Source organism: Vipera berus, assembly GCF_964194415.1.
Source record: "Vipera berus genome assembly, chromosome: 3".
NCBI classification, from domain to species: domain Eukaryota; kingdom Metazoa; phylum Chordata; class Lepidosauria; order Squamata; family Viperidae; genus Vipera; species Vipera berus.
In genome coordinates, this window is record NC_138204.1 from 1,286,841 (window position 1) to 1,314,494 (window position 27,654).

At 49.2% G+C, this 27,654-nt stretch overlaps 1 protein-coding gene across 1 annotated transcript in view; it reads left to right on the plus strand.

Annotated features, from left to right (window-relative positions):
- Positions 1-15,549: 15,549 nt before the first annotated feature.
- Positions 15,550-27,654, plus strand: part of VSTM2L (V-set and transmembrane domain containing 2 like) — a gene marked incomplete at both ends in the record, with an annotated part of 63,302 nt that continues 51,197 nt past the window's right edge. The window contains one exon of the mRNA XM_081323621.1: positions 15,550-15,661. Within this exon, the coding sequence (XP_081179747.1) occupies positions 15,550-15,661 (112 nt within the window). The remainder of the gene's footprint in view (positions 15,662-27,654) is intronic.

Genomic DNA, 27,654 nt, shown 5'->3' on the forward strand with positions numbered 1-27,654 from the left:
TCCAGATGGCAAACCAGTTTATTTGCTGTCTTTTTATGTAGTTGGGTAACAGTTCTCTTCCAATTCTTTCCCTTATAATCTCATTCCTAAAGCAGGAATATTGTGTAGGATAATTTGTGCCCCACCCAGTGAGAAGGTCTGGGCTGTCCATGTGTCACCTCAGGGCTCTTCTCCAACATCAAAGTGGGAAGGCCTCAATTCCCTTCCTCTCCTGATTCTTCTAAATCCAGTTTTCACCTCCGTGGAGCATCACAAGCAACATCACGGTTTGAGGGGCCGCCACAGCCTCCAAAAGGCAGGACAAGAAGTAACAGGTGGAAAGCCGTCGAAGAGAGACCCAAGCTACAAAATAAGGAGAAATTGAAAATGAAGAAAATGGATCAATGGAACAGCTTGCTTCCCAGAGCTGTGGGTGATCCATCACGGAAGGTTTTCAGAAATAGACTGGAAAGCCATTTGACCAGGATGGCATAAGGTCCCCCGCCTTGAGCAGGGGGTCAGACTAGAAGACCTCCAAAGTCCAGCCCTAGGATTCTATGAGCTTGCGATCCAACCTGGAAATAAGGAAAAAATCTCCCGACAGTGGAGCAGCTTCCATCCTGGAGTTGTGAGTAATCTATGGATGGAGGTTTCCAAGAAAAAAATGGACAACCATTTATCCAGAATAGCATAGAAACTCCTGCTTCAGCGTAGGTTGTATGGAAGACCTCTGAGGTGCCTCCCAGCCTTCTATGTCCCATGTTGCAGATGTCTCATAGGCACAGCCATAAACATCATCTGACTATTTTTTATTTATTTATTTAATTAATTAATTAAATTTCTATACCGCCCTATTCCCGAAGGACTCAGGGCGGTTTACAGGGCAGCATAAAATACAATATAAAAGATAATATAGAATTAAAATACATTAAATTAATTAAGCCCAATTAAAACAATATTTAAAAAAGCTAAAACCCCTTCAGTCCAGGCCAGATAGATTGAAAAACCAGGTTTTCAGGTCCCGGCAAAACGAACGCAGATCGGAGGCGGTCCTAAGTTCCACAGGTAAATCATTCCAGAGGGCAGGTGCGCCCACAAAGAACGCTCTTCCCCTAGGAATAACCCGCCGGCATTCCTTAACCGGTGGTATCCTGAGAAGGCCCTCCCTGTGGGAGCACACTATCTTCTCCAAGCCTTTTTATAGAATAGAATAGAGCTGGAAGGGACCTTGGAGGTCTTCTAGTCCAGCCCCCTGCTTAAGCAGGAGAACCTACACCATCTCAGACAGGTGACTGTCTAGCCTCTTCTTAAAAAACCTCCAGCGATGGAGGGCCCACGATTTCTGGTGGCAAGCTGTTCCACTGGTTGATTGTCCTCGCTGTCAGGAAGTTTCTCCTTAGTTCCAGGTTGCTTCTCTCCTTGGTCAGTTTCCAACCGTTGTTTCTCGACCTGCCCTCAGGTGAAGAGAAGGACAAGAATCTTTCATGACTGCCTGTCTGCAGCTTATTTCTTGATTGCTTTTTCCTGGAGTGTTGATGGTTGGTCCTAACAGACAGAAGCTCTCCACCACTCTGATACCGCCATTGTCAATACTCAGGCTGATTGCTGCCATTAGTTCTATATTTAATTTGAGTCCCGTTTCTTCACCGTCCTGCTTTTATTACTAGAGCTTGGAGATCATTTGCATTTCCACCTGCCAGATGAGTATGTCATCCGCACGGTGTGGGTTATTGATGCTCCTTCCTCCAATTTTAAAACCAGATCCGTCACCTTCTTCCCACCCTTGGTATATGTATCCAAGCACGCCATACAGGCTGAGCGTGGTCAAATATTCCTCAGCACACCCTTAGCCCTGGCCTATCAAGGCTGAGAGTGGGAGAGCAGGTTTTTTGAACCTAGGTTTTATACCGCGCACCCTGAATATCAGACAAAAGCTGCTTTCAGTCCTCCGTGAGAAATCCCTTCGCAGCTTGATCTGTGATTGTGCAGGATTTACTTCTGCAGAAGGCTTGTTAGTACAAGTGCCTGGTTCTCACAAGACGTATCAAACACAGCCTACCTCATGGCTGGGCAAAGATGGCAACTTTACAACCACTGGAATAACGGAATAACAGAGTTGGAAGGGAGATTGGAGGTCATCTAGTCCAACCCCCTGCCCAAACAAGAGACCCTACACCATTTCTGACAGATGGCCGTCCAGTCTCTTCTTGAAAGCCTCCAGTGATGAAGCTCCCACAACATTTGAAGGCAACTTCTGTCCCGTGGGTGTGTTCTGTACCAGCCTGCTACCGGCCCTGCAGAAAAGGCAGGGACAACCCCTTTTACAAGAAGGCAAGAGGCTGGAATTACGCCTGCCAAATTTATTGCTACAAAAACAAACAGAACAAGAAAAACCAAGAAACAGGAGCTTTAAGAAACAGGAACTATCCAAGCGGTTGCCTTCAGCAAACCAGCCCTCCCACACATTCCCCATATATAGAGTTCAGGGCGTGGCTTCTCTCTGCCTCCTTCCGAGGAGCCCCATTGCCTTCCTCTGTTTACTCCTAATTGACTGCCTCCTGCGTCGGGCGTCCTTGAACAGGGCCAGCTGTGGGTCATCTTCATCCACGCTGTCAGGCTCACACAGCTGGGTCTCCGTGGTGACCAAGTGGGAGGGGCCTGGCTGAGGGCTCTCATCAGCAAGATCTTCAACCCCCTCAGCAAGGTCTTCAACACCCCCCTCCTCCTCTGAGTCGTCCGACCCAACTGCCGAACCCACAGGCTGACCCTGAATCACAACAGGGTGGATTGTTCCCACGGCCAGGAGATTTCTCCTTATTTCCAGGTTGAATCTCTCCTTGATCAGTTTCTTTCCTTTATTCCTTGTCTGGCCTTCAGGTGCTTTGGAAAATAGGTGGACCCCCTCATTTCTGTGACAGCGCCTCAGATATAGGAACACTGCTATTTTATCACCCCTAGTTCTTCTCTTCGTTAAACTAGACATACCCAATTCTAGCAACCGTTCCTTCATACATTTCAGCCTCCAGTCCTCTGATCATCCTTGTTGCTCTTCTCTGCCCTCTTCCTAAAGTCTCAACATCTTTTTTATAGTGTGGTGACCAAAACTGGATGCAGTATTCCAGGTGTGGCCTTACTAAGGCTTTATAGAGTGGTATTCATGGGCTTCAAATCCAGTGCAGTATAAACTGGTGCTATCGTTTCTTGTGTTGTTGAAGCTACTCCTTGAGTTGAGAAGATCTTCATTCCCATTTTTCCCAGTTTGCGTTTTTGGTCTTCTTCACAGACGGTTCCCTTTGTGGAGAGTCCGCCTTTCATCCCAAACTGGAGAAGGTCCCAAAAGCACTGTCAGCAACCATTCCAGGGAGAGAGGAAAAACAGAGGACAAGTCATGAACTCAACAGGAGCTCCAGTCAGAGCTGAAGAAGCTTCTTGGATCAGAAGCAAAACGTCTTCAAAGAAAAACAAGAATGCCCAGTTGCCTCTTGGAAAAAAAAAAGCACCATTGGGTCAGGAACTCAACAGGGGTCCCCAGCCTCCAGTCCGTGGAGCAATACCGGGCTGCGGCATGCTAGCAACTGGTCCACACAAACAAGCAAAGTCCCATCGGTGGGATGCAGGCAGCACACAAAACCACACACCCTCCAGTCCACGGAAAAACCTCTCTCCACGGAACCGGTCCCTGGTGCCCGAAAGGTCGGGGGCCTCTGCATTACTACACAAGAAGCTTCAAGATGATCTGAGAAGAAAGGAGGCGGTCGGGGGACCTGAAAGGAGGAACGGGTCGCAAAGGAGGTGTTTCCCGGAACTGCCGAGCAATTGTCTGAACGCTGAAGGATAGAATGACCCACAGCTGGTGACCAGGGCTAAGGAGATCTGGGTGAAAGAAAGAGTCAGCAGCAAGGAACGGTCAGGGAAGAAGACCAAAAACGCAAAGAGGAGAAAAGGGGCAGGTAGAGCTGATCAACTGAAAGGTAACACTGCTCTATACTGCACACCTGGAATCCCTGGGTCCAGTTTTGGTCACCACAGTGCCAAAAAAGATGCTGAGATGCTAGAAAGAGTGCAGAGAAGAGCACCAGAGATGACCAGGGATCTGGAGGCTAAACCCTCCAGTGAAAACCTGAGAGAACTAGGTTTCTTTAATCTAACAAGGGAAGGACCAGGGGGCACATGATAGCGGTCTTCCAATATTTGAGGGGCTGTCACGGAGAAGAAGGAGGTCCACCTCTTCTCCAAAGCACCCTGAAGGCAGGAGAAGAAGCAACGGATGGAAACTCATCAAGGAGAGAAGCAACCTGGAACTAAGGAGGAATTTCCCGACAGTGAGAACAATCAGTGGAACGGCTTGATTGATTTGATTATTTGATTTGATCTGATGTTTATAGCTGCCCATCTCAGCAAAACGACTCAGGAAGTGGTGGGTGCACCAACACTTGGAGCTTTTCAAGAAAACATTACAGAAGAAGAGAGAATAAGAAGTTGGAAGGGACCTTAGAGGTCTGCTAGTCCAACCCCCTGCGCAAACAGGAGAGGCTCTACTAATCTGTACAGATTAGAGTCGACAACAGTTTGCCCACGATGCAATAAGGACTCCTACCTTGGGCAGAGGGTTGTATAGAAGATCTCCAAGGCCCCAAGATTCGACGATTCTGTTTTTAGGACAGAGAAGAAATCAGGAGGGCCCCCCACACACACACCCCAATCCTCCTCTCTCCACCCCACAATCGCAGAAATCGCCCACCGGATTTGCATACATTATTGCTCTTTGCTGGTGCAGACGAGACTGCAAAGCTTTCAACCCTCATATTAGAGGCTTATTAAGCCTTGATTTTGTTGCGCTCTCTTCTGAAGGGGAAACTCCGCAAAGACCTGATTTGCAAAGCGTTTCTTCCCCCCCCACCCACCCCCACCCCGCTTTGTGGAGGGACATATTCCTCTCCCTCAATATGTTGCATAATGTATGCAAACAGCTTTGGCAAGTGCAGCATTTATGAGTTGGCACCATTTATATTTCATGGGCGACATTCTTACACTTTTTATTTTCCGCTATTAACAGAAAGAGATTAGAGCACTTAAGCAGAAAATCAGACAGAGGAATGAATGCATTTTAATAACACCAAGTGCAGGTTCTAAATAGGGAAACAGGGAGGAATTTATCTGACCTTTAAAAAAATATCTACATCCTTGAAATTGGGAATCTATCACCGTCTGGGATATTCGGTTGGGAGGGAGCCGCGCCAGAAGGCCTGCGGAACTCCTGTCAACTGGAAGGGTGGGCCATGGAAACTTTGCTTGATCTTAGAACACAGAATAACAGAGTTGGGAGGAAACTTGGAGGTCATCTAGTCCAACCCTTTGCTCAAGCAAGAGACCCTATACCATTTCAGACAAGCGACTGTCCAGTCTCTTCTTAAAAACTTCCAGTGTTGGAGCATTCACCACTTCTGGAGGCAGGTTGTTCCACTGGTTAATTGTCCTCGCTGTCAGGAAGTTTCTCCTTAGTTCCAGGTTGCTTCTCTCCTTGATTAGTTTCCATCCGTTGCTTCTTCTCCTGCCTTCAGGTGCTTTGGAGAATAGCTTGACTCCCTCTTCTTTGGGGCAGCCCCTTAGATATTGGAACGCTGCTATCATGTCACCCCTCACCCTTCTCTTCATTAAACTACACATACCCAATTCCAGCAACCGTTCTTGGTATGTTTTAGCCTCCATCTCCTTGATCATCTTTGTTGCTCTTCTTTGCACTCTTTCCAGAGTTTCAACATATTGTTTGCATCGTGGGGACCAAAACTGGACGCAGTTATTCAAAGTATGGCCTTACTAAGGCTTTATAAAGCAGTACTAATACTTCAGATGATCTTGATTCTATCCCTCTGTTAATTTCCAGGTAGATCTGCAATCTCCTCTTCCCATTCTCTCCCAACAAAAGTCTGGGGTATTTAATAGATAGATAGATAGATAGATAGATAGATAGATAGATAGATAGATAGATAGATAGATAGATAGATAGATAGATAGATAGATAGATAGATAGATAGATAGATAGATAGATAGATAACCTTAATTGTCATTTTTTTAACTGTGGGCACAATGGCACACATTAAAAATGAAATTTAGTTGGTTGCTCTCAAAGAGCACACATACATAACACACATTTAAACATACTAGTATATACAACATATGTATAGACGTACACCCTTACATACAAGTAACATATAAATATTAAAGGGACAGCTTTCTCTTTCCAATCAAGAGCTTCTGTGTTGTGGTGGGCTTAACACCCAACATGTTCAGCCAACACTACCAGGATGAATAGTAGGGGTGTCCAACCTTGGCAGCTTTAAGACTCCCAGAATTCCTCAGCCAGCTCTGCCTGTATTTTTCCTCCCACCCTGTAGAGCAGAGAGATTGCAGAGGAAGGGATTACAAGAGAGTAAGCAAGCACAATGGGGCTACACATGAAAAGGAGTGCCAGGGAATTCTGGGAGTTGAAGTCCACATGTCTTCCAAGTGGTTGGACACACATGATGAAGAGGAGGCCAACCAGGAAAGGCCAAATCAGACTCATTCATAATCTACTGGGTTATTCGTGTATTTATTTATTTAACAAATTTATATGGCCATCCATTTCTGAAAGACTTTGGGCAACGAACAGAATTAAAATAGAATAAAAAATACACAGCAACCAAGCAACATCAACCCAAACCATTCGTGTAACCAAGAATCAGGTCCCTGCACAGCCTTGGTTAACCATGATTAGCTGTGATCCATGCACTCAATTAGCTATGATCTGCAAAGTGCAGTCATAAAACTAAGGGGTTATGAAACCCAAAACCGCATGCAAGAGTCGAATTGTGGCTTTATTTTCAAGACCATCACATTAAGAACAAAATAGCTCCCACGGCTGGCTGTCGGCTGCAAGGGAAGGCCAACACACACACACAACAACCTTGTCCTTGGCAGGTGGCAACCTGGGGGGTGGTGTACCTAGAAGCTTGCAGGCCCCATCAGCGATGTTTGCTGAATGGGCCTCTTTCTTTGCCCTCTTTCCGTGAAGGCCATGGTGCCTCTCAGAGATGGCACCTGCTTTCCCAGCCTAGTGGTGGAAGGACTGTGGTGGGTCTTGAACAGGTTTGATCTCCCCTGGTTACCTGTTGTGGTTCAGACAATTATTCTTCTTCAAGACAATATTTGTAGCTCAGGGTTGACCTGATGATGTGACCTAGTTGGGTAATGTCTGCAAAAAAGCTCAGAGAGCACCAAAGACCCCATAGTCGTTGTCGTCATCTTCCTCCTCCTCCTCCTCCTCCTCCTCCTCCTCCTCCTCTCCACAAACCGCCATCCCATTCTAGCACTGATGATGCTTCCAAGTTGGGTCATGAAATATCTGCAAGAAAACAACCAAACTCAGAGAGCACCAAGGACTGCACAGTCCTCCTCCTCCTCCTCCATTCTACCACTAGTGATGTTCTCTAGTTGGTTCATGAAACATCTGGAAGAAAACAACCAAACTCAGAGAGCACCAAGGACTGCACAGTCCTCCTCCTCCTCCTCCCTTCTACCACTAATGATGTTCTCTAGTTGGTTCATGAAACATCTGGAAGAAAACAACCAAGCTCAGAGAGCAGCAAGGACCCACAATTGTCCCCCTGCTCCTCCTCCTCCTCCTCCTTTTCTCTTCCTCCTCATCTTTGCAAGCCCCCTTCCCTTTTAGCACCGATGATGTTCCCTAGTTTGGTAGTGGAAATGTGTGCAAGAACACACAGCCATGCTCAGAGAGCACCAAGGACCCCACAGTCGTTCTCGTCCTTTCCTTTTATTCCCTGCCAAGGCCGCCAGTCTCGCCCACCTGCCATCCAGGCGCCCTTCCTTCGCAGTCCAGCTGGCCATCAGTGAAAGAAGCGAAGAGAATTCACCTTCAGCCCCTGTGAATCTGGGCTGGATTGAACCCCGTGTCCTTCTGGGGAATCGCAGGCTGGCCCGGCCCTCGAAAGAGCGCAGGGGAGGCCCAAGCCTCGCTCTCCTTCCATGCCTGGATTTGGCAGAAAGCAAGAACGCAGAGCGGGAAGGATCGCTCCTCCTGGGCGAGGGGGGAGAAGAAATGGTCCCCCACTGGGAGATTTATTTTGCAGAAGGGCACAGCTCGGCAAACGTCTCCCCTGCGGCTCAGAGGGTCCTTTGGCAACCAAATTAAAGGCAGGTCCTGACTGAATAAGCAGCCAGATTCGGGCGGGGGAGGGGGCTGGGGGTATGGCTTCACAGCACCTCAATTTAGTTCCAAATCTGTTTCAGACAGATTTAATTTTTTTAAAAAAAAAATCTCTGTTTGTTCAAATTCCAGGGAGTCTCTAGCAGTAGCAAACCCTCCTAAAACGACGGAGTCTGCTCCGCTTTGGGCGGCTTGAAAAGTTGACTTTGAGAAACAGAAATCTGATAAGATTATTTCCTTGACACTGTTGGATAAATGGCGTCGGCTGCACGCTCCATCAGCCCTGGGCGGTCGTGAACAATGGTTATGAGTGAGACGTGGAGCATGTACGGAGCGGAGGCCGAGACGGTATCGCCGGAGCTGGCAAGTCGGAAATCTGGGACGCTGCAGATTTTACAGAGACAGGACAGACGGTGCCAGCATCATCAGCCGGATGCATCGGCTGGACCTGTCAGAAGAGTCAAGATAGTAGCCGAAGCTTTGCCATCTTGATTTCTCTCTCTCTCTCTCTCTCTCTCTCTCTCTCTCTCTCTCTCTCTCTCTCTCTCTCTCTCTCTCTCTCTCTCTCTCTCTCTCACACACACACACACACACACACACACACACTTTTCTTTCTCTTATTCTCTCTCCCTCCCTCCCTCCCTCTCTCTCTCTCTCTCTCTCTCTCTCATTCTCTCTCCCTCTCTCCCTCTCTCTCTCCCTCTCTTTCTTTTTCTTTCTCTCTCTCCCTCTTTTCCTCTCTCTCTCTCTGTCTTTTTTCTCTTTCTCTTTTCTCTCTCTCTTCTCCTTCTCTTTCTCTTTTCTCTCTCTGTTTTATTCTCTCTCTCTCTCTCTCTCACACACACACACACACACAAACACACAGAGAGAGAGAGAGACCCCTACAGCTGCCCCACGCTGCTGGCTGGGTGCGTACAAAATAGTTAACCAGGTCACAGAACAGTCTAGTAGGTGCATTCACAGAATGCACAAACCTTGGCTAGAATAACAGGATTACAGAGTTGGAAGGGATCTTGGAGGTCATCTAGTCCAACCCCCTGCTCAGGCAGGAAACCCTGTACCATTTCAGACAAATGGCTGTCCAGTCTCTTCTTAAAAACTTCCAGTGTTGAAGCATTCACCGCTTCTGGAGACAACTTCTGTTCCACTGGTTAATCCCTCCTTATTTCCAGGCCGGATCTCTCTCTAATAAACTTTCATCCGTTAATTCTTGTCCCACTTTCAGTTGCTCTGGAGAATAGGTTCACACACACACACACACACACACACACACACACACACACACACACACACACACATTCTCCATGACAGCCCTTGAAATATTGGAAGACTGGAAACCAGAGACTGAGTTCATTTGGTAATCTGGTTACCAGCCTTGAGGACAGCCAGCTCGTCTGCAGAGAGATCCCCTTATTTTTAAGTGCCCCCCCCCACAGCAGATCCCTCCCTCCCAGTATCAGCCCCAGCCTGAATCCCCCCCTCCATCCCCCTCCCCGCCACCCCCCCTTCTCGCTTGCTTGTGTTTTCCTGCCAGGTGAGCCCATCCACGTCTGGACTTGATCTGCAACTCGGCTGCACAAGTCGCTCGTCAGTCAGACCTCCCGCATCCGACAGCAGGAAAAAAGGTGGCTGCAATTAGCTGTAACTATTTCATTTTAGTCAAGTGTCCCATTATAATTTGCATTTCACCTTTTAATTGCGGCTGCGGAGGAGACGGGCGCCGGCTGCCTCCCAGTTGCCGTGTGTAAAATATGCCCAGGTTATAAAACGCAGGAAAACGTCTTGAAGAGGCTCCGACCCTGGAATACTTTCAGAGAAAGGAGAAGCTGGTCTGGCTTCTGTATCCGGCTCTCTTCTCTGGGCTGAGGGGTGGAATTGGAATTAGAGTTGGGAGGGGCCTGGAAGGTCATCTAGTCCAACCCCTGCCCAAGCAGGAGACCCCACACCATTTCTGACAGACGGCAGCCCAGTCTCTTCTCGAAAGCCTCCGGTGACGAGGGTGGGGTCCGCCTCACGGGGAGGGGGACACAAACATTAGGGCACAGTTGGGTATGGGGAGGGTCACTGAAGCCCAGTGATGGCTGGGTGGCAAGCTCAGCTCAGCAGAAACTGCCCTTCAAAGGATTAATTAATTAGAGTTTATTTGGTTGCCCAGCTCATACCGGTGACTCTGGGTGGGCAAGAATATTAAAAATAGTAAAGTGCATAGGCAAGACAGATGAAATGCACAACGGAGATTACACAACGACAGTCAGCACAGCCCCAGAATGGGAGAGAGTAACAGAGTTGGGAGGGACCCTGGAGGTCTTCTAGTCCAGCCAACTGCTTGAGCAGGAGGGGTAGGCAACCTTGGCTCTTTTAGGACTGGTGGACTTCAACTCCCAGAATTCCAGAGCCAGCATGGCTCAGCTTGGAAACCTCTCCCTTTCCCCTCAGCGTGGCTGGCTCAGGAATTCTGGGAGTTGAAGTCCACGAGTCATAAAAGAGCCAAGGTTGCCTACCCCTGACCTATACTATACTATTCTGGACAAGTACCTGTCCAGCCTCTTCTTGAAAACCTGCATTGGTGGAGCTGCAACCGTCGTAAACACAGGCCAGTTGCCGAGCATCAGAATTTTGATGACACGGGGAGGTTGTGGCAGTTGTGTGAGGAGTAGACATAAGTTGCTGTTTTCAGTGCTGTTTTAGCTTAAAATGGTCACTAAATGAATAAATTGTAAGTTAAGGAGCACCTACGTTTTTCCCCACAATAACCCTGTGAGGTGGGTCGTGCTCAGAGACAGGGACTGAACGCAGAATAACAGAATTGGAAGGAACCTTGCAGGTCTTATAGTCCAAAGTCACCAGGCTGGTTTTCATGCCTAAGGCGGGACTAGAACTCACCGTCTCCTGGTGATTGGCCCAAAGTCACCCAGCCGTCTTTCATGCCTAAGGCGGGACTAGAACTCACCGTCTCCTGGTGATTGGCCCAAAGTCACCCAGCCGTCTTTCATGCCTAAGGCGGGATTAGAACTCACCGTCTCCCGGTGATTGGCCCAAAGTCACCCAGTGGCTTTCATGCCTAAGGCGGGACTAGAACTCACCGTCTCCCGGTGATTGGCCCAAAGTCACCCAGCCGTCTTTCATGCCTAAGGCGGGACTAGAACTCACCATCTCCCGGTGATTGGCCCAATGTCACCCAGTGGCTTTCATGCCTAAGGCGGGACTAGAACTCACCGTCTCCCGGTGATTGGCCCAGAGTCACCCAGTGGCTTTCAGGGCTAAGGCGGGACTAGAACTCTCACTCTCCCGGTGATTGGCCCAGAGTCACCCAGTGGCTTTCATGCCTAAGGCGGGACTAGAACTCACCGTCTCCCGGTGATTGGCCCAATGTCACCCAGTGGCTTTCATGCCTAAGGCGGGACTAGAACTCACCGTCTCCCGGTGATTGGCCCAGAGTCACCCAGCCAGCTTTCATGCCTAAGGCGGGACTAGAACTCACTCTCTCCTGGCTGAAAATCAACCAGTTGGCTTTTCCTGCTGATTCCCAAGGTTTTCAGTAAACCTTGTCTGAGAAGCCTTTGGAAGCTTGATTTGCAGATAGGGAGAAGGTGCCTATCACTCATGGGACCCCGAACAAGTCACATGTCTTGTGTCCCCTACTGGAAGATCACTCAGTTTAGAATAGAGCTGGAAGGGACCTTGGAGGTCTTCTAGTCCAGCCCCCCGCTCAAGCAGGAGAACCTATACCATCTCAGACAAGTGGCTGTCCAGTCTCTTCTTAAAAACGTCCTGTGATGGAGCGCCCACGATTTCCGAAGGCAAAGCTGTTCCACTGGTTAATTGTCCTCACTGTTAGGAAGTTTCTCCTTAGTTCCAGGTTGCTTATCTCTTTGATCAGTGTCCAACCGTTGTTTCTCGTCCTGCCTTCAGGTGCTTTGGAGAATAAATTGACCCCCTCCTCTTCTTTGGGGCAGCCCCTCAAATACTGGAATGCTGCTATCATGTCCACCCTAGTCCTTCTTTTCTCTAGAACTAGCCATTCCCAAATCCTGCAACTGTTCTTCATATGTTTTAATCTCCAGGCGTTTAATCCTCTTATTTGCTCTTCTTTGCACTTTTTCCAAAGTCTCAATATCCTTTTCGTGATATGGTGACCCAAACTGGATGCAGTATTCCAGGTGTGGCCTCACTAGGGCTTTATAAAGCGGAACTAATACTCTGCATGATCTTGATTCTATGCCTCTGTTTTATACAACCCAGGACTGTGTTAGCTCTTTTGGCGGCTGCTGCACACGGCTGGCTCACGGTCGAGCGATCGTCCATGAGGACTCCAAGGTCCCTCCCACAGTGGCTGTTTTTGAGCCACGTCTCGCCCAATCTGTACTTTTATACCTTCGGTTTCTCCTGCCCAAGTGCAAAACTTTGCTTTTCTCCACATTGAAACTCATTTTGCCGGATAGGCCCCATTGTTCAAGCCTGCCAAGATCCTTCTCAGCGCCTGGCCCTGCGAAATGCTGGCTTGTACCAGGGGAAGCCCCTCCCCTTCTATGTTAAAAGATACAAGATTTTTTTAACTGACCGGTTTATCTGGAGACCCTGACATGAGGTTGGTGCCCACCGCTCTGCCCCCTTGCCCTGACTTGCCAGGGTTAAGAGCCGATCGGTGTAAATTCCTCTCCCGTGAATCTGGGCCACTCAGAGTCACTTCCCTTCTCCTGGCAGTGATGGATGAGTGAAGGGAACCATTAAGGCACTCCACACACAGCCCCCCCCTTCCCCTGCGCTGAAGGATTTCCAATGCCGCCTTTAATTTATTTTTAAATGAAATTTGCTATTGATTCTGGATTAAAGGAACAGATCCTAGAGCAGTTACTACTGACAGCGCTGCCAGGGAAGCCACGTGATGGGATGTGGCACTTCTCGAGGGCGGGGGGGGAAACAGCCCTGGAAGGCAAGACAGGTGGCAGCTGAGCTGGCCCCTCTCCCCCCTCCCCAAATTAACTCCTCGAGGGGCAGCCCTGGGCTGCTCTTTCTTACCCAGGCCGAATAATTGGAGGCTGCCCCCCGCCCTCGTGGCCTGGTGGGGATAGATGGGCAGAGGCTGGCCTCCTTAGTGGCCAGGCAGCTCTGCTGCCCGGAACAGACCCAGGTGGTGCCAGCCTTGCCAGCTTCTTTCAGCCACTCTCAGAAGCCAGAAAGGGGAGGGGGCTTCTGCCCCTGAGCAGAGTTTCTCCTGAGGAGGGGGTGCGTTTGATTACGAATTGGGCCTCAGCAATTAAGATGGAAGCCAAGGGCCCCCCACCCCCTTGACTGGAAGGTGGGGTCCCCCACCACTGCGAAGGGACTCCTGGGTGCCAGGCAGGCAGTCCCTGACTTACCACCTCAATTTCCTTTGCTAAGCAAGACACTTGTTTTGCCTCGCTTTGCGACCTTTTCTTGCCACAGTGAATGACTGCAGTTGTGAAGTTATTAACACGGTCGGTGAGGGAGTCCAGCTTCCCCCTGGACTTTGCTTGTTAGAAGGTCCCAAAAGAGGGATCACGTCACACACACACACACACACACACCAGGACACCGCAGCCATCATAAGTATGTGCCAGTTGCTGAGAGTCTGAAGTTTGATCCCGTGACTCGGGGGGGGTGGGGGGGTGAGGCAGTGATTGTTAACAGTGAAAGTCATAAGTCACTTTTTTCCCTGCTGTTGTGACTTGAACCGTCACTAAACAAGTGGTTAAAAGTCGAGGCTGCAGCTGAGATTCCGACAATGCTCTACAGACGTGGACGATGGCCGTGTGGAACAGGGCAGGAAGCAGCATGCTGGTTTTCGGAGTGGCCAGTGGCCGTGGCTTGGGACAGTGGAGGTCAATGGACCTTGTTGCAAGGGGCTTCCGTGCCAGTTTAGCAGGGGCCGCAGATGTGCCCCGTCCCACGTAAGTGGCAAAGGACAGGAAATGAACAGAGCAAAGAGTCCTTAGCTTTGCATCCTCATTGCTGACCGGTCACAGCTGCCCAGTTTTTCTCCGGCCTGGATGGGGTTCAGGACTGAGCCGTGACATTTCGGGGTACAGAGACAGTGGCTGGCAGCAACCCTGGCACTGGGTCTGCCCTCTCCAAGGGGGAGCCTCACCGCTGCTTCCGGGTCAAGCTATCTGGGCCTGGCCGAGGCCAAAATTCTGCCCGAGCCAGACAGACGGTCTCTCTCTGCCCTGCCGGCCTCCTGCACCCAGCCACAGAAACCTCCCCAGGGTGCAGAGAGATCATCCATCTGGCTCAGGCAGAATTTTGGCCTGGCACCAATTGGGCAACGAATATCAGCCGCTGGAGAAAAAGCGGGGGCCCATTTTGGCAGTAGCAACTCCTTGGCTACAGAGAAGATTCCCCTCCCCCGTGGCCCATTCCCACGCCACGTGGACGCCCCTGTCCGGCCAAACTGGTTCAGGGCGATCTTGGCTTCAGGGGAAGCCAAGCCAGGAGAGGGGGGGGGTCTCGGCTCAGCCTGTTCTGGGCTGCTAAGAGAGCTGCCGAGTTCAGTCACGCGTTCAGCAGCCGTCGTGGGAACGCAGCCGGCCCGATGCGGCAGAGCGAGCGAGCGAGCGAGAGGCCTCCGGGCGCTGTCCGCGGGCGAGGTGCTGAACGGCGATTCCGTCCCGAGGGGCCGACCGACCGCGGAGGCGCTTCGCTTAACGGCTGCCCGGGCGTGGGCGGGGACGCGCGCAACTCAGGCAGGCTCGCGGCCGGGCGCGCGCCCAACAAAAGGCTCCAGACCCAAAGCGGCGCCCGCGGGCTCAGGCAGAACAGCGCCCACGGAAGCTGGCCTTCCTCTCTTGCCCCCCACCCCCTCCCACGTCCCCCCCCGCGAGAGGCACTGCGCCGGCATCCCGCGGACACGAGGAGGGCAGCCCTCCCTCCCCTCGCTGGAAGGTGGGGAGCCAGATACGGCCACCTCCATTCGCAGACTGGAATACCCCCCCAGCGCCCCCTCCTTCAAAAAGCGAGGGGGGGAGGCTTCGCGAGCCCGCTCTGCCCCCCCTCCCCACTCCGCCCACGGGCGGGCAGGCAGCCCCCTCCCCCCACCCGCCCGCCGGGGCTTTTCAAAGGTCCCTTCGGAGAAACTTTCGCGATCAATCAAGCTCTGCTCCGGATCCCTCCGCCGGCGCGCAAGAGAGCGGGAGCGCGCGCGCGCGGGAGCGAGCGAGGGCGGGAGAGTGACGGCCGCGGCACGGCGGAGCCCTCCGCCGTAGGGAAGAGTCCCGCAGTCTCCGGCTGGCGAGCGGAGGAGCAGGCGGCGGCGGCGGCGGCGGCGGCGCGGGCTGGGGACGCGGGCGGCAGCTGCTGGGCTCGGCGCCCCCCGCATGCGAGAGGCGGCCGGGCAGGGGAGAAGGATGGGGGGCGCCTTCGGCCTGACCCTGGCGCTCTGCCACTCGCTGGGACTCTACCTGCAGCTCGGCGCCGCTTCGCGACCCCCGCAGTGGGAGAACCAGATCTCCAGCAACGGTGAGTCCGGAGGGGGAGGGGTGGAGAGCTGTGAAATAAAGGGGTGGGTCGCCTTCCCCTCCCCCCCCACCGCCGATCGTTCGCCTGGCAGGCTGTCATGCGGGACCCGGCTCCCCATTCCAAGGGGGTCCTCTCCGCGTCTGGGAGGTTTCGCCACCGCGATCCGCGTGTGTCCCGGTGGGATGAGCCGTCGGCGGCGGCTCCCCGCGGGCGGGGGCTCCCGGGCGCCGCGGGAGACGGCCTGGCCCGGCGCGCGCCCGGTGCCTCGTCGGGGGTCGCGCCCCGTCCGCTCAGTCGGCCGGGATCTCCGGTCTTGCCTGCGGTCGCGAAGGAGACCCCGCCGTGCTGCCGGGGAAGAAGCGGGCCATGTTACCCGGGGGGGTTGTTAGAGCGCGGGGGAGGGAGAAGCGCTCCCCCCCCCACAACTCATTTTGTCTTCGGGAGCGGCCGGGGGCCGCTCGGCTCCCTCCCAGGCGGAGTTTGCGGAGGTGGGGCGGGGGAAACCAGGAACGTGGCTGGTGCTGCTGGGGGGGGGGGCGGCAAGCGACCCTCGCCCCTCTGCTCTGCCTCAGGGGATCAGCAGCCCAGGCTCCGGTTCCCGCCTGGAGGGGCTGGGTGTCCCCGCCCGATTTTTCGTCAGTCCTCTCCAACTCCCTCCGTCCCCTCCCCGGGTTTCTGAACATCTCTTTCTGTCTTTGTGTGTGTATGTTCAAAGGGGGGGCGTCCTTCCCATTTCCCCGGGCCCCCAGGCGAGCCAAGCACTTGGACAGTCTGGCCAGGAGCCCTTCCGCCCACCGCCCACCTCCTCTGCCTTTCAGACGCCTCTTGGGCAGGTGGCATGTACAGGGCGGCTCCAGAGGTCGGCGGCGGTTGGCTTTGCGACCTAAAGACAGACCTTTTCCAACCGGCCGACCTGGATTGACGTTGGGGGTTTTTAATTATGTTTTTAATTTTTACTGGTTTTTAGTGGGGCTTTGTAAAATTTAATGTCTTTTAATATTTGTATTTATTGTATTTATTGTTGTTTTTATTGTTGTTAGCCGCCCTGAGTCCTTCGGGAGATAGGGCGGCATATAAGTCCCATAATTAAATTAAATTAAATTAAATTAAATTAAATTAAAGAGCCTCTGGGCTGCCCGGAGCTCTTGGCGAGGGTCGGGTGGGCACAGCTCCTCGCCGACCCTCTTTAGATGTGCTTCCGAAAACGGGGTCGGACTTTTTTTCCCCCTTCTTCTTGTGTGTGAGAATGTGGTCATTCGTTCCTCGTGTTTCTTCTGACACGTCTCTGGGACGGAGCGATGAGAATGGAAAAGTGATGGGAAGGCTGGACCGAAACGGAGTAGCAGGACCGGCGGGGCTGGGTGCTTGCGTGCCCCCCCTTCCCCCCCCCCCTCCATCCCTCTTGTCTTTGCCCCCTGGCGTGAGAGCCTCCTGGCGGAGAAGGAAGCTGGGTGAGCAACTGGTGGGTGGCTTGCCCCCCCCCCAAGGGTCCAGAAGGCTCCGATGCGAGCGGGCAGAGCGCCCGACCTCAGCCTGTTTAGATCCACCTTCCTCTCCGCCGGTGGCGGGAGGCAGATTCGGCGCGCGGGGGGGGGGGATCCACATTCTTGCCTTCTCCTACAGGCCACGGGGGCCTCCTGGATGCGCCAACTTTTCGGGGGCTCCTCCAGGACCCTCCCAGCCTCCCTTCCTTCAGTCGACCTGGAGACCCCTTTCTTAGGGGCTCTTGGCAGAGGAGGGGCGGTTCGGCTTGGGCAGGGGGCCCCCCGATGAGCGCCGAAACGTTGCGACGCCTCCATCTTCGGGGGCTCCTGCAGCGGCTGCCTCGATCACAAGGGCACAGCTTACTTCCCGAGGCCACGAAGGGTTGGGGGGGGGGTAACCGGGATGTTTACCAGAATCTTATTGCTTATGTATTTGCTCGCTCGCTTGATTTATTTATTTCCTTGTGGGTATCTGGAAGGAAGGGAAATGCCAATTTGATGAAAGTGGCGTTGGCTGGAGACTGGAACCGGTGGAGGTTTAGCTGACTGGGTTTGCCGGTCCACGCAAGAGGGTGCAAAGAAATTTTGGAGATGGAGTGGAAGCTGGCTGTGGTTCTAGGTGACGGATTCCTTGGGCCTGTCATCCATAATCTTTATCCTAACCCCAGCCCTGATGATGTCACCTAGTTTGGTAATGAAACGTCTGCAAGAAAACCACCAAGCTCTGAAAGCATCAAACAGCCCATAGTCCCCCCCCCCTCCTCCTCCTCCTCCTCACAAACCCTGCTCCCTTCTAGCACTAATGATGTTCCCTAGTTGGGTCATGAAACCACCAAATTCAGAGTGCAGCAAGGACCGCACAGTTTTTAAGAACAGACTGGACAACCATTTGTCTGAGATGGTATAGGTTCTCCTGCTTGAGCAGGGGGCTGGACTGGTAGACCTCCAAGGTCCCTTCCAGCTTCTATTCCATTCCATTCCATTTCATTCCATTTCATATTCTGTTCTGTTCTGTTCTGTTCTATCCATATCAACAATCTTAGTTGGCCTTAAGAAGAAGTCTCTGCCAGAGGTTGAACCAACTTTTTCTGACCGTGCATGGGCTCAGGAGAGAACCGCCTCTGTTCTGGGCAGGGGAAACATGATATATTGGCTGGATTCACAGAGTGGTTATGTTCACACAGCATGTCCTTCCCAAACAAATAAACCCTTTGCTGACCAGGGAGATGGCCGACACCGTGTTGCCTGCAGAAAGAAGGAAGGCAGGCTGAACCATCTGTGTTAGAAGACTAATCACTTGTGTGTACACAGCTTCAAGGCCCAGCAGGGTCAGGAACGATGCAGCTGAGCAAGGACTCCTTGCTCTGGGGCTGAGTTCAAAATATTGCAATGATGAACAAAGCCAAGACAGCAGGCAGGCAAGTCGAGGGAGGGGCAAGGGGCCTGGGGGTGGGGGGTGGGGGTGGGCAAACAGCCTGAAAAAGAACAGAACAGCTCAGGAGACCCTCCACTCAAAGAGAGGAAGGATAGAATGGAACGGAACGGAACAGAACAGAACAGAGAATGGAAGAATAATAGAATAGAATAGAATAGAATAGAATAGAATAGAATAGAATAGAATAGAATAGAATAGAATAGAATAGAATAGAATAGAATAGAATAGAATAGAATAGAATAGAATAGAATAGAATAGAATAGAATGGAATGGAATTAGAACGGAACAGAACGGAACGGAACAGAACAGAACAGAACAGAACAGAACAGAATAGAATAGAATAGAGCTGGAAGGGACCTTGGAGGTCTTCTAGTCCAGCCCCCTGCTCAAGCAGGAGATCCTATACCATGTTAGATAAGTGACTGTTCAGTCTCTTCTTAAAAACCTCCAGGGTTGGAGCATTTACAGCTTCTGGAGGCAGGTTGTTCCACCGATTAACTGTCCTCACGGTCAGGAAGTTTCTCCTTAGTTCCAGGTTGCTTCTCTCTTTGATATTTGGGAAGGAGAGGTCCCTCCAAAATCTGGACAGATTGACCAAGGAACATTTCAGGAGTACCGGTGGACAAATTCTATCCATTCCTGGGTGTCTTCTGAAGCCGGGAGTGGGGGAGATTACATTGGGGACAGCTGTCTTTGCAGGGGCCTTGGCTCCTGGAGTCCAGTCTGCTGCAGGCTGGGGCTCTGTTTGGCTCGGGGCTGGAGACCCGCAAAGGTTAACTCCTCGTGTGACTGCAAAGCCCCTCCTTCCCCCCCCCCCGAGCAATTCTGGAAAGAGACCCTATTTTGCCCCGAGTGGCGCTTAAAAAGGCAGAAAGAAGCAGAACATGAAAAGCAGTTCCAGCCCTCACCTAGAGACGGGAAGCTTGGGGGGAAAAACCAGAAAAATTGGGGGGAAAACAGGGTGTGTTTTTTCCCCATTTTTCCCCTGTTTGGAAAAAAACAGGGAAAAACTGTTTTCCCCCCAAAAAATAATTTTTCCAGTTTTTTTTCCCAGGCCTTCCCATCTCTACCCTCCCCCCAACACCCCACCCCCACCCCCAAAGTCTACAACCTCCCATGGGGTGAACTATTGTAATTAATGCAACTTAATATGGGTGGGGGGCAAATTTCTCAGTTCTGCTAAGATAGTCAGGAGCAAAAGATGCCCCAACCGTGATCCCTACTCTGGAGTAGAACTAGTACAGGGGCCCAAAGAGCAAGTTTTAATTTCAGGCTTTGGAGAGACCAGGAGCTTAATTTCCCCCCCCCCCCTGCGCTGCAGGTGGACCTCCCCATTGCCAGGTTGTGATTGCAACCTTAAGCTCTGTCAGCTGGGCCCTCCCTTGAATTGGGGAGCCTGCAACTCTCAACCAGGGCAAAGAGAGCCGAGGAAGGGGCTGCTGCAACTTATGGAGGGGGGGGGGAAGCACATGCTCCGTCTTCTTTCCCCAGGAAGAGCGCCCCCCCACACAGAGACAGAGTGGAGGGTCCCGTGCTGCCCCCTTCTGCATTCACTCCTGCTGCAAGCCTCTGAGGATGCTGCTGCTGCTGAGAGGAATTGCCTGAAGATGGGAAACAGACTTATAGGCCACTTCACCCTGCTTTGCAGCCCTCTCAGAGCGGTTCCCAGAGTCGGCATGATTTGCCCCCAAGAGAGGCATGAGCCAGGCAATTGGCCTGACGCAGTCCGAGCTGCTTCACAAAATGAACGGGGAAGGATAGCTATATCATTTATCTAGCTATATCATCTCTATATGTATGTATTTATTCATTTATTAAGAGAATTGACATGGCCATCCACTCGCTTTCATAACTCTAGGTGGCTTTCAAAAATAAAATCTATCTATCTATAAATCTATCTATCTATCTATCTATCACTATGTATGTCAGAGGAGGAGGAGGGGAAGGGGAGGAAGAAGGGGAGGAAGAGGAGGAGGAGGAGGAGAAGGAGAAGTAGGAGAGAGTCTAGATGGCCTAAAAAATAAATCTTTGTCTCTGTATATTACTATATTCAATATCATATATCATCTATCTATCTATCTATCTGTCTGTCTGTCTGTCTGTCTGTCTGTCTGTCTTTATTTATTTATTTATTTATTTATTTATTTATTTATTTATTTATTTATTTAGAGAATTTACATGGCCATCCACTCACTTTCAATAACACTAGGTGGCTTTCAAAAATAAAATCTATCTATCTATCTATCTATCCATCCATCCATCCATCCATCCATCCATCCATCTATCTATCTATCTATCTATCTATCTATCTATCTATCTATCTATCTATCTATCTATCCATCATCTGTCTGTCTATCTATCTATCACTATGTCTTGGAGAAGGAGGGGGGAAGGGGAGGAGGAAGGAGGAGGGGAGGGGGAGGAAGAGGAGGAGGAGGAGAAGCAGAAGGAGAGACTCTAGATGGCTTAAAAAATAAATTTCCGTCTCTTTATATTACTATATACAGTATATCATCTATATCAATATCATCTAGATATCTATATCTATATAATTATACCAATATCATCTACGTATCTATATCTAGCCATCACGTATAATATCTATATGCCTATATCATCTGCATAATACCTATCCATTTGAAAATAATTGAGAAGAAGGAAGGGGACCACATTTCAAATGAAACAATAGGATCGGTCTACAGTAATTTATTTAGCATGCTACGGTGAAACGCTGTAGGCTTCGGGACAAATTCATTGTACAGAAAGTGAAAGAGCAAAGAAGTTTTGATGGGAATTTAAATAGGAAAAAAATTCTTTCTTCTCTCAGCGTGAGATATCTCCTATTTCTGGTGTCAATCATCTAGTCAACAAGTCAGCTGCTCTCCCCCCCCCCATTGAAAAATCCTCCACACTTGACTTAGAAAGAGCCGGCCAGTTGAACTGTTATGTAAAACAGCTTTGCGTCCTTTATTAACGCCGCAAAGAATATCAGATGTTGCATCTCTCAGCTACAGAGCGCAATATTGGTGGATAAAATGAGACGCTCTTCCTCTTTTTCCCAGGCCCTCAAGGCCTGGAAGGTGATGGGATCTGGGTGTGAATCTTGTCCCTAAACCAGCCGCAAGCAGATGTGTTGTTTTTTTCTTCTGTGTGAAGTGCAACACCCACAGATGTGTTAAGTTTTCATTTTCAGTTTTTGCAAAACCACGTTGGTGCCTTGGGAGAAATCAAACCATTTGCCCTCAAATGATGACCTTTGTGCTCTGCGGGTTTTGTCGCATAGCTTCTATTGTGACACACACACACACACACACACACACACTCAATCCTAAGTGTGTCCTTGAGCCCCAGAATGGCAGCCTGCCAGCCTATGACTGGGAGGACTTTCCTGAGCATCGGAGGGTCTTTCTCCTCTGCCCTTCCCCAGAATCGGAGCCGGACTCAGCAAGGGTGAATCAGGCCTCATTCCTAACTCGGCCCTGCTGCCCCCCCATCCCCTGGGGGCTCCAGCGGGCCCTTGAGTGTGCTGGCACCCAGGCAGGGACACCCGGCCCTCGGCTCACCCTTGTCCCCTGTGCGCAGCAAGACACACACACACACACACACACACGCCCGCCTGGCTGTTTATGGCCAAGGAGCAGTTCCCACTGCAGGGTTCAGGCCTAGCCCCCCCCTCCTCCTCCTCCCCCCTCCTCCATAACCCTTCCTCTTCTTCTCCTTCTCCACCTTCTCTTCCTTCTACATAACCCTCCTCCTCCTCCTCCTTCTCTACTCCTCCTTCTATATAACCCTTCCTCTTCTCCTTCTCCTCCTTATATATAATCCTGCCTCTCCTCCTCCTGCTGCTACATGTCCCTTCCTCTCTTCCTTCTCCTTCTCCTCCTTCTCCTCCTCCTCCATAACCCTCTCCTCCTCCTCCTTCTCTTCCTTCTCCTCCTCCTCCTCCTCCTTCTCCTTCTACATAAAACTTCTTCTCCTTCTTCGCTTTCCCCTCCCCTTCCCCCCCCCCTTCATCTTTTTCCACCAAGTGAGGACCTTCAACCACCCTTTCTCGCACTGCAGGTTTCTGGCAAAGCCAGCCTGGCCCCGACCTCCCTGGTTGCTCCTCAGCAAGAGTCTTCCTGTCCGAGCAGACTCTGGTTAGAGAACTTGGGCAAAGGGCTTCCCAAGATGGCGGCTGCTTCATCTGTCCCTTGCAGGGGAGGCTCTGGGCCAGGAAGGCCTGTGCAGCAACGCTCCCCCAGCAATGTCTGTTGGGGGTTCATGTTTCATGGACGCTCCTCCTGTTAACCATACATCTAGTCAAGGAAATGCACTAAGTACGTCAAGTCTAGAGAAGAGAAGGGTGACATAAACAGCAGCCTTCCAATATTTCAGGGGCTGCCACAGAGAAGAGGGGGCTCAACCTATTCTCCAAAGCCCCTGAAGGCAGGACAAGAAGCCACGGATGGAAACTTAAACAAGGAGAGAAGGAGAAATTAAGGAATTAAGGGGAAATTTTCTGACAGCGAGAACAATTAACCAGCGGAACAACTGGCCTCCAGAGGTTGTGGCTGCTCCATCACTGGAGGCTTTCAAGAAGAGCCTGGACACGTTGTCAGCTGCAGCTTTCCAGGGTGCCCTGCTATTCCTACCCTCAACGTTTGAGGACATAAACCCAACACGGCTTTTCCTGGCTGAGGTAGAGCAGGGGTCTTCAAACGTGGCCCTTTTATGACTTGTGGACTTCAACTCCCAGAATTCCTCAGCCGGCCATGCTGGCTGAGGAATTCTGGGAGTTGAAGTCCACAAGTCATAAAAGGGCCAAGTTTTGAAGACCCCTGAGGTAGAGGATGGTTCGCTCAGGGCAACCTGTGTCCACCTCTCCAGCCAGGACGTTGCATCCTGGAGTTTGAAGTATCTGTTGAAGGTCTTACTGGACACCGGAAGCCCAGAATTGGAGATGTGTTGCCAGGTGGTTGTAGACTCTCTTTCCGTAGAGCAGAGCTCCTCTCCCATCTTGGCCATTCGTTCTGTGGTCTAGCAACTCTCTTCATTGTCCATCCTCATGGTCAATCAAAACCTCCTGCAGCTTCACCCTGTTGCATCCAACCAAAATACCAGCTCCTTCCATCTCCTGTTCCTTCCCTTCTCCAGCGTGTCCCGGCTGCCGTTAAAGCTACACTGAAGCCTGCTCACTGCTGGCAGCCTGCCATACAAAGGGGGAGAGGGAACTGCAAGGGTGGAGGAAGAGGGAGGGTGCCGGGGGGGTACCATGAGGACACAAAGCTGTGCCTCGCACCCTCCCGTGAGAGACACCGGCTGGCTCAAAGTCAAGAAAGGATTCCCAGCTGGAAAGACAGGGATTCTTCCCGAAACAATTTTGTTAGCAGCTAATTGGACTCTTCGTGATAACGGGTTGTGTGTGTGAAAGGGGACATGGAAAAGTTAACCATATACTTTGGGAGGAAAAAAAACCTCAGATCCAGCCTCACTTCTTCTGCAACTGCTTGGCTTTTAATGTATGCCGATTAGTGTACATTTAAAGTGACAATAAAGTTATTCTATTCTATTCTATTCTATTCTATTCTATTCTATTCTATTCTATTCTATTCTATTCTATTCTATTCTATTCTATTCTTTGTTATTATTCTATTCTATTCTATTCTATTCTATTCTATTCTATTCTATTCTATTCTATTCTATTCTATTCTATTCTTTGTTATTATTCTATTCTATTCTATTCTATTCTATTCTATTCTATTCTTTGTTATTATTCTATTCTATTCTATTCTATTCTATTCTATTCTATTCTATTCTATTCTATTCTATTCTTTGTTATTATTCTATTCTATTCTATTCTATTCTATTCTATTCTATTCTATTCTATTCTATTCTATTCTATTATTCTATTCTATTCTATTCCATTCCATATTTTCTATTCTATTCTATTCTATTCTATTCTATTCTATTCTATTCTATTCTATTCTATTCTATTCTATTCTATTCTATTCTATTCTATTCTTTGTTATTATTCTATTCTATTCTATTCTATTCTATTCTTTGTTACTATTCTATTCTATTCTATTCTATTCTATTCTATTCTATTCTATTCTATTCTATTCTATTCTATTCCATTCCATATTTTCTATTCTATTCTATTCTATTCTATTCTATTCTATTCTATTCTATTCTATTCTATTCTATTCTATTCTATTCTATTCTATTCTATTCTATTCCATATTTTCTATTCTATTCTATTCTATTCTATTCTATTCTATTCTATTCTATTCTATTCTATTCTATTCTATTCTATTCTATTCTATTCTATTCTATTCTATTCTATTCCATTCCATTCCATTCCATTCCATTCTATTCCATTCCATATTTTCTATTCCATTCCATTCCATTCTATTCTATTCTATGCCATGCCATGCCATGCCATGCCATTCTATTGGCTTTTGTAAAGTATCCCTTTGGCTGCCCACAGGCCTTTTCTGACTGCCCAGGTAGGGAGAGCTGTCACAGGATGAAGGAACGGATCCAATTCCTTTAACAGTTTAAATCTATATCGGCAAAAGGAGGGGATGGATCCCTGTTCTCTTCATTTCAGCCCCTTGCTTGGTGGGTGAGGATGTGGTTACCCATTCAGTCCTGTTCGATTTTCGGAAATCCTCCCGGCCAGCTGGTCTCCCCACGGCTTCCCATTCTTGCACGGAGTTTTCCCATGCCCTGGCCGGTGTCGGCTTTCAGGGTGTCCAGCTACCCGGTTCTTGGAGGGCTGCTTTCCTCTGCCCAACACCATTGCTTCCTCCAGTGCATCCCTCCCCCCGCCCGCATCACACAGCCACAATAAGCGAGGCGCCGTTTCCTGATTTTGCCTTCCAGTGGTCTGCCTCTGTGTTACGCGCCCCAGGATTTTGCTTGTCGGTGTTTCTTCAAATGGGGTACATCCAATGAAGTTCTGTTTTCCCCCTCCCCCCGCCCCCCAAGAAGTGGTTGGATGTCGTTCCTCCTGCAGGCCTTCCCTGTGAGTGTGTGTGTGTGCGCAGTGTGTTTTTTCCAGAAACGCTTTTCCATCTCAAGAGCTGCTACAGTTTCCCTAACATCTCAGCATTTGTGCGCACAGTAGGAGGAGTGTGTGTGTGTGTGTGTGTGTGTGTGTGTTGCAAGACAAGACCTGGAGAATTTGGGGGAGGGGGAAATCTTCTCCCGTCCTCTCCATATTCTTGCTTTCTCTAGGAACAGCTTGTCTTCCACTTCCAGAGCAGCAGCGAGTAATCATGGCTTTCCTCCGTGGCGGTCTATTCTTAGCCTTTCGAAGGAACATCGGAGCTGCCAACTTCTCGCTTTCTCAGAGACTCCTCTGCTTTTTTCCCCTCAACAGCGAGACAGGGAGGCGGGTTCAAATGATGCACCTTGGCCCAGGAAAGGAGCCCCCTTTACAAAACTGCCCGAAAGCCCCCCCCCCCTCTCCCCTGTTTTTATGTACCAGCAAAGCAGGCTGTGCGTTAAGCTGGGTGGGTGGGGGAGCAGAGTGGGAAGGGACCTTTATTTGCAGCCTCGATCACGGAGTTTGCTGTATTTTTAAATAGAATAGAATAGAATAGAATAGAATAGAATAGAATAGAATAGAATAGAATAGAATAGAATAGAATAGAATAGAATAGAATAGAATAGAATGGAATATGGAATATGGAATAAGGAATAAGGAATAAGGAATAGAATAGAATATGGAATATGGAATAAGGAATAAGGAATAAGGAATAGAATAGAATAGAATATGGAATAAGGAATAAGGAATAAGGAATAAGGAATAAGGAATAGAATAGAATATGGAATATGGAATATGGAATATGGAATATGGAATAAGGAATAAGGAATAGAATAGTAGAATAGAATAGAATAGAATAGAATAGAATAGAATAGAATAGAATAGAATAGAATAGAATAGAATAGAATAGAATAGAATGGAATGGAATGGAATGGAATGGAATGGAATGGAATATGGAATAGAATAGAATAGAATAGAATAGAATAGAATAGAATAGAATAGAATAGAATAGAATAGAATAGAATAGAATAGAATAGAATAGAATAGAATAGAATATGGAATATGGAATATGGAATAAGGAATAGAATATGGAATATGGAATAAGGAATAGAATAGAATAGAATAGAATAGAATAGAATAGAATAGAATAGAATAGAATAGAATAGAATAGAATGGAATGGAATGGAATGGAATGGAATGGAATATGGAATAAGGAATAAGGAATAAGGAATAGAATAGAATAGAATAGAATGGAATGGAATGGAATGGAATGGAATGGAATGGAATGGAATAGAATAGAATAGAATAGAATATGGAATATGGAATATGGAATATGGAATAAGGAATAGAATATGGAATATGGAATAAGGAATAGAATAGAATAGAATAGAGAATAGAATAGAATAGAATAGAATAGAATAGAATAGAATAGAATAGAATAGAATAGAATAGAAATAGAATGGAAGGAATGGAATGGAATATGGAATATGGAATATGGAATATGGAATAAGGAATAAGGAATAAGGAATAGAATAGAATAGAATAGAATAGAATAGAATAGAATAGAATAGAATAGAATAGAATAGAATAGAATAGAATATGGAATATGGAATATGGAATATGGAATATGGAATAGAATAGAATAGAATAGAATAGAATAGAATAGAATAGAATAGAATAGAATAGAATAGAATAGAATAGAATAGAATAGAACTTCTGAAACTGGGGCCATTTCTCTCTTTCCCCCCTCCCCCCTCCCTCCCCTTTCTTTCTTTCTTTCTTTCTTTCTTTCTTTCTTTCTTTCTTTCTTTCTTTCTTTCTTTCTTTCTTTTTCTTTCTTTCTTTCTCTGTGTGTGCACCAGAAGGCAGGATGGAAACTCATCAGGGAGAGACGCAACCTGGAACTAAGGAGAAATTTCCTGATAATGGGGGAACAATTAGCCAGTGGAACAACCTGAAATAGCTGAGATGGCAACCTTGTCTGAAATGGTATAGGCCAGGGCTTCTTGCTTGAGCAGGGGGGGGGGCTAGATGACCTCGA